This window comes from Rhipicephalus microplus, chromosome X, assembly GCF_043290135.1.
Source record: "Rhipicephalus microplus isolate Deutch F79 chromosome X, USDA_Rmic, whole genome shotgun sequence".
Lineage (NCBI taxonomy): Eukaryota > Metazoa > Arthropoda > Arachnida > Ixodida > Ixodidae > Rhipicephalus > Rhipicephalus microplus.
The window spans coordinates 467,145,603-467,159,129 of NC_134710.1; the positions used below are offsets into that span (position 1 = coordinate 467,145,603).

A 13,527-nucleotide genomic window follows, 5' to 3' on the forward strand; every position below is an offset into this window, starting at 1 on the left:
AGAATACTTGGAAGTTGGCCTGCAGGTTTCAGCTGCGAAGTCAGCTGCGATCGCTTATCATTCATGGCAAGGCGCTCGTCGAAGCCTTAGCAGGCTTTACCTCGGTGACACACCGATACAGTGGGTACACCAACATCACTACCTCGGTGTTATCATCGATGATCGCCTTTCTTGGCGCCCCAGCTGTTAAAACTGCGAGGTGAAAATTGCTGTCCCTGCTCAAGTACGTAGCCGCTTTGACTGCTAGGGGTGATAGCATTGATCAGAAGATGGCACTACAGATTTTATTTATTTATTTATTTATTTACACTCGTACCCACAGCGCCATTTAGGCATTACAGGGAGGGGGAGGGGAGGGCTTACACAGAGAATTTATAAATCATACATTTCAAGAATTGGTAGTGCCCCGCCGCGGTGGTCTCGTGGCTACGGTACTCGGCTGCTGACCCGCGGGTCGCGGGATCGAATCCCGGCTGCTGCGGCTGCATTTCCGATGGAGGCGGAAATGTTGTAGGCCCGTGTGCTCAGATTTGCGTTCACGTTAAAGAACCCTAGGTGGTCCAAATTTCCGGAGCCCTCCACTACGGCGTCTCTCATAATCATATGGTGGTTTTGGGACGTTAAACCCGACATATCCGAACATTGGTAGTGAAAAACTAAGGAGAAATAGCGGCATACATTGTTGTCAATACACATGAATTTCATAAAGATCAGCTAACCCAGACGAAGAGAGAAAACAAAAATGAAATTTATACTGTACAAACATAAAAATACGAAAACGATGTGATACGAACTAAACACCGCATAAAATTCGACTGCAGCTGAAGACAGAATGACATGTCAAAGAGCGGCCGCAAAAGCTTCGTTATCTCTTATGCTGACCTTGTCAGCAGGCAGACGATTCCATTCAAAAATAGTTTTGGGGAAAAAAGTGCTTTTAAAAAGATTAGTCCTGCAGCTATATTCTCTAACCTTGAGCTCATGATCTGTTCGTCTTGATACATAATGGGGCTCAAGAATATACTGATTACGGTCTATTCCAATGTGGCCATGATATATATATTGTGAAAAAGCTTCAAGCGCAAAATTTGCCTTAATTTTTTTCGAGAAGCTCTCATTTTAATGTTTCCTTTGTAGCAGTAATGCTAAGCTTTCTCTCATAGCAACCGATAACCTATCTGTCAGCCATGTTCTGAACTCGCTCAAGCTTGTCGCAATCGGCATTTGTGGGAGGATCCCACACAGTGCACCCATACTCTAATATTGGTCTGACGTAGCTCTTGTAGAGAAGATCGCGGGCCTTCTGAGGAAACGGCTTTGTGTTACGCCGCGAGAATCCCAACACCTTACATGCCTTTGCAGTAACGTAATCGACGTGCCTGTGCCAACACATGGATGATGTAAGGAATACGCCCAAGTACTTACACTCTGAAACAGTTTGCAACAAAGAACCAGACAGACTATAAAGTGTCGATGCTATAAGTTTTTTTTTTTTTTGTGAAACGCATATGAGCAGTTTTCTGCACATTTATTTGCATATGTGAATCACGGCACCAGTTTTCCATTTTCGTTAAATCATTTTGTAAAAGAACGTTATCATCGACGTTGTAACTTCCCTATATATTATTAGATGTTCATCAAACAATCTGATGGAACAAGCGATGGTATCGGGAAGATCATTTATGAATATTAAAAAGAGCAAGGGGCCCAACACTGAGCCCTGAGACACACCAGATGTTCCGCTAGCCATACCCGATTTTGCGCCATTTACCATTACGTACTGAGAACGCAAGGCCAAGTATTCCCGAATCCATGTTATCACCTGTTCATTGATATTAAACCAACATAGCTTACATACAAGTGAGACGTCCCCACTAAGCCACCGATCGCCAAAGAGAGGGAAGACCCCTCAACCCCATTTTTATCCGGTTCCCTCGTGGCTACGTGTCTCAATCACTTTCCACATACAGGGATTCGTGCTGGGGCGGGGAAGTAAGAGACGTCACGACCTGTTTCTGTTTACTGATTATGTTAATTTATTACTAACTGCAAACAACGTATACCCGCGTGCATCAATCACTACACAAAATTATAACACATGATTTAGACACTCGCGACGTTCGACACAGGGCAGGCACATAAAGAAAGTAACTACAACAATACAAGGGTATGCATATAAAAAAACACACGACGACACAAATGATGAAGTTATTATTGAATAAAATCACGCAATGTCTCAACGCGCCGCTTCCCTGCCTGCAAAGCTCGTCTAAATAGGGTGCGTAAAGTTTGTCTCATGAATGGTCCATGTTGTCAGTCTTCATCGTCTTCGTCGTCTTCGTTGTCTCTCTCAGCGATTTCCATCGTGTTCTTCTTTCATAACGTCCCGCAATCACTCGTTTCCTCGTTTCCTATCTCTAACTTCCATTCCTCGTCATATCATCTCTGCCTCAGTCATCAACTCATCGAATCTCATTGCTATCTCTTCACACCGTTATCTCCATTTTCCATTCCGTCTCTCTACCATCTCGAGCTCATCGCATCGCATCTCCGACCCCCCTCGTATCGTCTCGTAGTCACTTTTTGTAGGACCCGACTCCACCCCTTCGTGGCACCTAATCAATTGCCACTGTTGACACGACACATTTCTCTGTCAGTCGGTGTGTGTCATCTTCGACGGCCGCCCCCGCGGCCCACACCAGTAGAAAACCCTCTCCCAAACGAAGCCGAGCAAGTAACAATGTACAAACTCAAGCCTCAGGGAGAGAGATGGGCGAGCCGCCCGAAGACACTTTAATTACGGTCGAACAATGGTCCCGATGCTTCCGACTAAGTGCGTCGTCTGTAATGACCAACGTCCGGAGTTTACAGTGTTGTGCCAAAATGTTTTCGGCCGAACCAATTGCCCCGGTTTCTGGTACTTGATGAGCCGATGTCCAGAACGAGTCTCGACGTCTCCATGCAGCTTGGTGTCTCCCGCGAAATTCTCCCTAGCCGCTGCTTCTTCGTAATTCAACGCCGCGGGTGGCCATCCGCGCAGAACGCAGTAATGAGCCCTGGAGCCACGGAGGCTGACGGAAAGTCAGACCGGACCCGGCACAGGCGCTGCGGCAGGGTCGCATTCCCCGAACCAACAAAAGGTGCTCTGCTGCTCCCCCATGCCACAAATCTAAAGGGTGCGCGCGGATTATTGCCACCGTACACTGTCACACTGTCTGTAGACCACAAGGCGCCGCCCGGTCCTCGTGTTTGCGCGGGGGGGCCCGTGAGAACAGTAGAAATAATCCTTCCAGGTACTCCACTCCGGAATGTCCATTCGTTACACCGAAGGTTTTCCTTTCCTTTTTTTGATGCGTAAGTTTAACAAACGAGCGAAAACGTCCTGAGAGGACCGGCGTTCAGTCCGTGTTTGCGGGGACGTCACACAAGCAGCCCGTGATCTACGAGGTCGAACGCTTTCCTGAAGTCTACATATATCGAATCAACACAGGAGCATTCATCCAGTTAACTACAAACTTCGTGAACAAATTTTTTGAATTGTGATATACAGGAAAGCCTTCGTCTAAAACCATGCTGTCTTGGATTAAAATTTTGATTGGTTATGTGTGTCATTACATTGCTGCACAAGACGTGCTCTAATATTTTGCAGGCAATACTTGTCAGGAATATTGGTCTGTCATTGTTGACTAGTTCACGAGGACCTGATTTATACACAGGCACAACGCATGCCACCTTCCAGTCGCGTGGCAGGCTTCCCATTCTCAATAATTTTGAGTATAGAACTTTAAGGAAAGGCGCGATGAACGGTGCACACATTTTGAGAAAACCACCTCTCAGTCCATCCGGTCCTCCTGCTTTGCTAGGGTCTAAGTGTTCGAGAAGACACTGGATGCCGTTTTCATCAACAGCTACGTCATCCATATCTGTCATACATCTGTTAGTAGGCGCAGGTAAAACGCTGTTTGACGAGCACGACGAAAATATGGAGGAAAAAGATGTGTTAAAACAGCTGGCCTTATCTAAGCTATTTGCCATTTCTTTACCTTCATGCTGAAGCGAAGAAATACGCACTCCATTTTTTTATTACATTTGACCAGATTCCAGAACAACTTTTTTGTTGTTTTGAATCGAGAAGGCAGATCGTTGAAAAATTCTTTTTTCGCACGACGGATTTTTGTTTGCAGATGTTTTGTGATGGTTTCAAGTTGCTGGCAAGTCTGAGAGGTGGGTTTTTTTTTTTTTAAATTTGTATATACCCTATTCCGTTTACCGGTAAGGCGCCGCAGCTCACCATTAAACGATGGCTTCGATTTAGTACGACGTGTAGTCTGCACCCATGAAAGCACATACTTTTTTTGTAGGTTAAGCATTTTTGTTTTACAAAAGAGCCATAACTCCTAAATGCTGCAAGCACCGGAACGGTGTTCGAATTCTGGAAAGAAAGCTTCCAATCAAGGCCTATCTGGTGTACATTTTCCTGCCTGTAATTATACATCTTTCTTGATGCGGCCCTCTGAGTCTTTTCGTATGTTAGCTTCATTTCACACAAAACAGCTTTATGGTCGCTAAGGCCAGGTACCACCAAAACCGTTTTTACCCAGTTTGGCTGATTTGTTAAAAATAAGTCTAACATATTATTTTGTCTCGTGGTTTGCTCAACTATCTGAGTTAGGGAAAAGCTGTTAAGCATGTCCAACATTTCCTTTGCTGCTGCAGATGTAGCCCCCGCACTGGAAGACTCATCATTCCACGAAAGCTCTGGAATATTAAAGTCCCCGCCTATAACAAGATAATCAGTATGGACGGTCTCTAGTGTCTTTGAAAAATCGGTCATAACAGTTGTAGAACTTGCAGGAGGCTTATAAATGAGCACACTGATAATGTTTTTCTATTTGGAAATCTGATCTTGCACCATACATCCTCGCAAGTGCCGCCACCTAGATCAAGTGTGGAACAAGACAGCGAACTATCAACAAGTATAAAGACCCCACCGCCATGACGATTTCTATCGTTCCTAAAGCACTTGTAACAGCTTGGAAAGACCTCGGCGTCTCTTACGTCAGCATCTAGCCATGATTCGGTTCCAAGCACAATGCTTAGTTTTACTATGCAAAGCACGTTATGGAAATCTTCCACTTTGTTTTTGATGCTATGGCAATTGACAACCAGGAAAGCTACATCTGCCATAGAGCTGCGCATGCATCATGTAGTTTGCACAACCTGGCCGCGACTTTCATCGTACACATATATTTGCCCAATTAAAAACAGTTTATCATATTTCAGATGTACGCGAGCACCGTTAGAAGCATTCCTTTTGCCGATTTCCCAGAGAAACTTTCTTTTCCTGCGCACTGCCTCTGAGAAATCTTCCGATATACTAATACTCTAGCCTTTTATACCCCTGTCACACGAGCACCTAAAAGTCTTTTAAGTAAGCGGTCTTTTCCCGAAAAGGTGTTCCTGACAGCAGACACACGGCACAGCGCGAACTCCTTTTCAGAAGTGGTCTTTTTCGTAAGCGGAGTTCGTCAATCTCTTTTACGGCTACGAATGAGTAGCCTCGAAACCAGTGGGCGCCAGCAATTTTCGAGTGGTGGGAAAAAAAGAGCGAATGCTTATTTTTCTGTCACCAAAAGTCTTTGTAAAATCAAATGTCATATCCTGCAGAAGGTGTAATGAACTCTTTTAATGGTTATTTCCTTTTCAACTCTCGTAAGCAGCTACAACGCGTCAGCGATATCACGTGGTGACGCTCGGTCTCGCACCGCGCCATTTTGCACAAGTGAGGAAAGCGTGGCAGTCGTGTGTTTGCCCGTCATTCAAGAGGTCAAGCTTGTATAGGGCAATGCCGACTCGCTTCTCAGGAGTGATGGTTTCACGCATGCTGGTGCACTGTCTTTCGAGCTCACTGTGCAGGCTCTCCACAATGAAACGAAAGGTGGACGGGTACACTCGAAAAGATTGCTTGAAGTTCTGCTCACCGAGGTGAGGTACAGTTCCCTCTAACCACCTCTCGTTTCGTCTGAAGGCCCAGATCGATCGATCGCAGGCCTTCACCGATGGCAGGTCCAGTGCGCACAGCATGGAATTGCTGAACAGCAGTTGCTGCTTCATCCTCTCCTTGGCGGCTTTTGCAGCGTCTGCCTCGCTTTCCAGAGCGAGAAGGCAAGCCCTGAGGCTTGCGATCCTCGCTTTTTTTTTCCGTGCGGTCGCCCATAACGTGTCGAGAGCAGTCGAGAGCAGCGAAAAACAAATACGGTAAATAAAAGCCCTGTGGTGCCAGACGGACTTGTGCACGTCGCTAGGTATGGGAATGCTTCCTTAACTATTGCAACAAACTATCACATTGGTGTTTCTTCATCTCTTATTCTTAAATTTATTTGAAGAAACGAGCAGTGCAACAAGTCTTTAATTTGTACATCGTGATACGTCGTTTAATTTTCATTGCTTCTCTTTTAACTGCTAGCGCCACGCTTTCACTAGCGTCTTCGAACGAAAACACTAAAAGCAGATCGTTGCTGCCGTATGTCTGCGCCACAACACCTCTTTGTTAAAAGTCTTTCAACTTCGTAAAAGACCGCTTACATAAAAGACTTTTTGCGCGCCCGTGAGACACAGCGTTGGCTAAGATCGTCTGTTTATCTTTGCACGTTGAAAACATTGCAATAAGCGGTCAAGGTTTGTTATTCTGGTACCGTCCAAGCCTGTGTGCCCGCTCAATCTTAACGGACGGATACGATTTCTCGAACTTTTTTCTCAGAAGCAGTGGGCAATTCACGACTTTCGCTGTCAGCGACACCATAAAATATCAAGTTATATCGCCTGCTGCGGTTTTCCAAGTCATCCACTTTAGCGGATAAATCCGTTACGATACTATGCGTATCTTCAATTTTCTTTCTGCATTCTGTCACAGCTTCTTTTAAGTTTGCGAACTGGGCTATTGCGCTTTCCATTGAATCTATTTGTGACTTAAGCTCTTGTATAGCTGTGTTACTTTGATTTTGCGACGTCTCAATAGCCTGTAATTTGGCCTTTATGTCTTTTTGACCATCCCAAATTTGATTTAGTGCCTCCGCCGTAGTCGTACCAGGGTTTAACTCAACGTCACCACACAGGAACAAAAGCAAAAAATAAAACGCGTATCTGCGTAGTAAAACAAAGCAACGTCTAGTATAACAACACACAACATGGCATTTTAAGTCCATGCTTGAACTACGGGGCGTGACCGGCATCATGAATACATAAAAGATGAAACTTTCATTTGACAACCACCAACCTGCGTTAGCAGAAGAAAATGCGTGAGTGGCATGGTCATGTTGGTGCCAGCCTCACGCCCCATTGCTGTACTGATTCAGTCCTGCTTTTGTACTTGGTAGACACGGCCTTCATCCGCCCAGGGTTCGTTGATCGGCAGTTGACACTGTACGAAATGGGTAGCCGGGCACACACCGCAATCGTTGTCCTGGCCTCGGTCCTCGGCTCTGAACAGTGTAGTCGCCGATGTATGCCGCTCAGTGCTTGCGCTGCCATTACGATAATGCGCATTTGCGACGGAGCAGTAGATAACCTGCGTTAGCAGAAGAAAATGCGTGAGTGGCACGGTCATGTTGGTGCTGGCCTCACGCCCCGATTTACCAATCAGCTGTATATTCCTGCGTGATGTATGCATTGCAAGTATTGGATGTACCACCTGTTTTATTGTCTCAGCTGGAACGGAATCATCGTGTTGCGCTCCGAGTACTGTTTCGCTTACCTCGGGAAGCACAATTTATGCCGCTACTGCCTGAAGCACACCAGTTGCAGCCAAGGCTGCAAGCTGACCAAAGAGCGCTACATCATATTGAACGTATGAACCGAGCCCCAGATGGCCAGACACTCCTTAACAGGCTATTACAGCGACCACTTTCTCTGATGGGTGAAATGGTGGATTTGTTCAATGATATCACTGGCAATTCCGGCGAAACTGTTGAGTTGCCAACATCGACAGAGCACAGCCCATGTGTCTTTCCTACCCATCTGTCAATTCCAGGAATACGCAAAAAGTGTGACCAACCTGATTCGGAACTATACCAATTAGCCTAATAACACTTATTTGAAAACTTCGAAGACTATGCAAAAGTATTCACGGACACTTCTGTACGCAGCGATGGCCTGAGCGTTTCTGCAGCTTTCTTCTCCGCTTCAACCAATATCAGGTGGTTGTTTAAAATACCGCACCCCTAATCGTCGGTGACGGCCAAGCTAGCAGCGATTGATGTCGCCCTTAAGTACGTACATGAAGGGTTACCAGCATCGAAGGTTGTCATTCTCACCTACTCATGTGGTGCCCTTAGCGGACTCACCAGCTAGGAGATGGACATCATGGAATCGATCAACAATATTCTGTCACGTGGGGTATGCCTAGCTGCACAGTGGGTACCTTCGCACGTGGGCATGGCGGGCAATGAAGGAGCAGATCGCCTTGCTTCGTCGTGCAACCATGACGGCTGTGACTGCCTGGGAATTCCATCTACGATGTACAACGCTCGTCTGCTTATACGCCGACACCTCCTAAAGCAGCACCCAGACCAGAGTGCACCGAATGAATCATTCCCTCTCCGTGTTCATGGCCGTGGCTTGTCTCGTCGTTTCCAGCGCTGTTGTACTAACTAAGAGTGGACTCTGTACTGGTGCATGAACGATTGCACCGTCAAGGGCATGTTGACAGTCCGTTGTGCGCAGCTTGTGGCTCCTGCGAAACACTTGAGCATCTCGTAGTGCACTGTCGCACATTTGCTACGCAGCTGTCTTCGTTCTTTGCTGATTAAGGAATATAAATTCCTAGGACTTAATTGCGTGACCCGAGACGACTACCCCTTTTCAAGCGGTTGTGCTTCCCGACACGACCAGGCCCAATGAACTCTCCTTACATTTATGAACCAAACGAACCTGGCCACCCGTTGAAAGACGGTTTTTTATTTTTTTATCTTTTTATTATTTTCATTTTTTCACTCATGCTCGTCGAAGTCTTTGTCATTTTTTTCTTCCTCATCTTCTTTCCTCTAATGCTTGTTTCCTCTGTTTTTTCCCTCCTCCCAAAAGAGTGAGCAGGCCTGGTGCCCCTCCAGGTGGCAGTTGCCAGCTTGCTCACTCCCTGTTTCCTCTGCGTCCTGTGTATTTGTGTATGTAAATCAAATAATACTAATATTTTTCATTGATATATGTAATTGTGTTGTGTATAGTGATTGAGGCGACTTTCATTATTTGTTTGGTTGACAATGTATCTTTTTTTATTTTACTTTTTGTAAACGCTCCTCCACTGTAATGCCAATTAGCACTGTGAGAATGAAATAAATAAATGAATAAAGTGTCAATAGATAAGCTATAAATTTGTACACAATCAATGTATCTTTTCAGGAAAGGTGGACTAACAGTTACATGTGCTCACCACAAACTTTAAGTAAGTTGCAAGCTACATTTTAGCAGTAATTTCTTGAAAATAACTCTAGATATAATGAGCATAAGTTGAACAAGAGTGTGGAGAGGATACGTACAGCCTTCGTTTTGGAGACGATGGCGGCTGCATGCTGATCTTTCAGCAAAAAGCAATATTTCTAGCTGTAGAATGATTTGTCAGACTATAAATTATACCGGCGACACTAGCTTACTTCATGTAGATGAATCATCTGAACATCTATACATAAAGGTATCAATATAAGTCTATATGTTTAACCCCAAATGGACGATAGCCATATATAAATGATTGTCATATATAGCTATATACAGCAACGTCCATATATGGGTATACAAGGGATTAGGTATATCAGGTTGTATAAGGTCCATATATGGCTACATCAAGAATTGGGCATATCAAGTTATGTAATGCCCATATACGGGGATTCCAAAAAAGCCTGATATGACCTTTTCCTGATGTAGCCATATTCGGGGATTTTTGTATTGGTTCATATATAAAATTTTCGTGAGGGGTCATAGACGCGGTAGATGCAGTGGCACCTTCGCTGTGTTCCTTCACTGTGCAGTCATGCTCTGACGCTGTGCTGGAGCCGCTTGATAGTGCCCTTGGCTGGCGTTCGCCAGTATGGTATTTTGTGAGTGTGGTGGAGGAGAAAATGCGTAAGGAGAAAATGCGTAAGGCAGTGGGATACAATCTCCACAATGCTATTTACCACGTTACAGTAGTTTTTCAGATGCTTAGAAAGGGTACAGTTAGAGATAAGAGTTAATGGAGAGTGCCTTAGTAACCTGCGCTTCTCCGATGACATTGCATTGCTAAGTAACTCAGGGGACGAATTGCAAGTCATGAATACGGTGTTATACAAGGAGACCAGAAAGGTGGGTCTTAAAATTAATCTGCAGAAAACGAAAGTAATGTACAACAACCTCAGAAGGGAGCAGCGCTTCGAGATAGGTAACAGTGCACTTCCAGTTCCGTTATAAAAGACCATGTCTACTTAGGGCAAGTAATAACCGTGGAGCTGAACCGCGAGATTCAATTAACTAGAAGAATAAGAATGGGGTGAAGCACATTTGGCAAGCACTCTCAAATTATGACAGGTAGATCACCACTATCCCTCAAGAGGAAGGTATATAACGGCTAAATCTTGCTGGTACTTAGCTACAGAGCGGAAACCTGGAGATTTACAAAGAGGGTTTAGCTTAAATTGAGGACGACGCAGCGAGCAATGGAAAGAAAACTGGTAGGTGTAACCTTAAGAGACAAGAAGAGGCCAGAGCGGATTAGGGTACAAACGGGGGTTAAGGATATCAAAGTGGAAATCAAGAAGAGGAAATAAACATGGGCCAGTAATGTAGCGCGTAGATAGGATAACCGCTGGTCATTAGGGGAACTAACTGGATTCCCAAAGAACGCAAGCGGGTTAGGGGGAGACGGAAGGTAAGGTGGGGATGAGATTAAGAAGTTTGCGGGTATAAATTGGCAGCAGCAAGCACAGAACCGAGTTAACTGGTGGACCATGGGAGAGGCCTTTGTCCTGCAGTGGCCGTAGTCAGGCTGACGATGATGATGATGGAGGAGAGAATCTGTCGAACGTTGGTTAACGCCCCGCATATCCTGGCATAGCCGACCTAAGCAGCGGTAATAAATGTTATTATCTTGAAGACTGGTCGCACAAACCCACACATATTGAAGTGCTACAACAGACATCTTTCTCGTAGACCCATGCGCTGGATTGATAGGTTCATATATTGCCTGGACATGTAGAAATAAGTTTTGTGCCTCCTTTTTTTACGTCATAGTTCGCGTTTCAGTACTTAGTGTTTGTAGCGTCCTGATTTCTTCTGTGCCCCCGTATATTTTCATGACATGTCTTTTAAAATAAATTCTTACTAACTAGCTCAGCTTTCTGTTATTCTAAACAGTTCCAGCTTGTGAAGTATATACATATATTTGGTGTACCTAGTAGTAGCATTCGATCGAATAAATTATGCTGTTGGAGCGAGAAGAATGAGCACTTCACGTGTTGCTTTGACATACGTATTCTGTCAATGCGTTCGCATGATCATTAAGAGTTCGTCGAGCTTGGTAACGCTAGTTAGGAACATCACTTGAACTTATAAGGTCCTATCTGCAACATATAATGCTATGTATTTGCCTCCAAGGCAATTTATCTCGGCACAAATCAATTACCTCTGGTGTACCTCAAGAGAGCATTGTCGAAACACTGCTATTACCTTTTACGTAAATCAGATTTCACAAACTGACCACAGAGCAAAATACATCACTTATGCGGATGATAGAACCATTTTCTTTCGCAGCAAACCTTATGATACTCTTCAAAGTAGCATTGACATAGCTCTCGGTGACTTACACAAATGGAGCGTAATCGATTCTCTTGATATCAACACAGACAAAACAAAAGCCGTGATCTTCATCTCCCCGACAATCACCTGAACCACCCATTTTGAATTTGACTTTGGGAAACTCGCGTATAAAAATTGTGGACTCAGTGAAATCACTTGGCGTATTTTTTTCAAAAGAATCTATCCAGGGACATTCAAGTTAATCATATTGCTAAACAGGTAACTAAGGTAGTAGGAATATTGGTGAAATTTCAATTCTTCTTGCCAGCAGCTGTCATACTTCCTATTTACAATGCTCTATTTTTTTCTAATTTAAACTATTGCTGTTTAGTTTGGGGCACAACAACGCTAACAAACCTCAACCAGCTGTTTATATTACAAAAAAAGCACTTCGTCACAATGCGTGTGTTGAAAAAACTGCGCACACAAAACCATTGTTTATCAAATACAATATCACGTCATTTCAAAACTTGTACCCATCAAATCTCTCTACAAGGTCTAAACATAAGACAGTAGGACTACTTCGTACACTATCCGAATTGACACCGATTACAAGGGCTTATGATTCCCGCAATGATGATATCTGGAAAATGCCATTTTCACACATCATGCTAACACAACAAATACTTCGTCATACACTTCCAAAACTCTTAAATGAACTCCATAAATGTGGTATTGACTAAAAAACAGAAAAACAACTGTAAACTATGCATTCAAATGGTTTTTATCACCGAGGAGTAATGCATTTCCTTATTGTAAAGTATACAGTTTCTGTTCGATACACTTCCCAGTTTTATGGTTTTTCTTCCTTTTTTGTTCACCTAAACATTGTGTTAAGGAAAGCTCATTTTGTTATTATGATATGTAAAGATTTATTACAGTATAAATATCGTATTACATTGTATTTTTTGTAACTATTGTATTGTTCTGTGGCATTAGTATACGTGTTTGTTCATTAACAACTGTGTATGCATTGTGAACTTATGCTGTATGTCCAATAGATAGATAGATAGATAGATAGATAGATAGATAGATAGATAGATAGATAGATAGATAGATAGATAGATAGATAGATAGATAGATAGATAGATAGATAGATAGATAGATAGATAGATAGATAGATAGATAGATAGATAGATAGATAGATAGATAGATAGATAGATAGATAGATAGATAGATAGATAGATAGATAGATAGATAGATAGATAGATAGATAGATAGATAGATAGATAGATAGATAGATAGATAGATAGATAGATAGATAGATAGATAGATAGATAGATAGACGGACGGACGGACGGACGGACGGACGGACGGACAAAGCTTTTATTTTCGCTCTGTTAGAAGAACACTTGCCCCCTTATCTAACTAACCTCGTTCTCGGCACAGTGGGTCCGTGCGAGGAGCGCCACTCTCAGGAGGAGTTTCAGCTCTGGAGTCCGGGATTCCCGGAGCCGTACGCGACGAACCAGAAATGTTGGTACTACATCCGTCGAGCCACGGACTCCGTTTGTGGTCTCGAGCTCACGTTTCAGCACTTCGAGCTGGAGCAGAGCGATGGCTGCGTCTACGACTACCTGGACGTGGACGGACAGAAGCTGTGCGGATCCATAACACCCGGCGCAGTCCGTGAGTCACGCGGCTTGTTTAACGTGGGTTAAAGTAGTGTGAGAGCTACGTCGAAACCACGGCACAGTGTACTTTTGG

The 13,527-nt window shown here is 44.0% G+C and overlaps 1 protein-coding gene across 1 annotated transcript in view; it reads left to right on the forward strand.

The window, feature by feature from the left end:
- Positions 1-13,527, forward strand: part of LOC119161768 (cubilin) — a 274,271-nt gene that overhangs the window by 104,957 nt on the left and 155,787 nt on the right. The window contains exon 6 of the mRNA XM_075880748.1: positions 13,210-13,449. Within this exon, the coding sequence (XP_075736863.1) occupies positions 13,210-13,449 (240 nt within the window). The remainder of the gene's footprint in view (positions 1-13,209; positions 13,450-13,527) is intronic.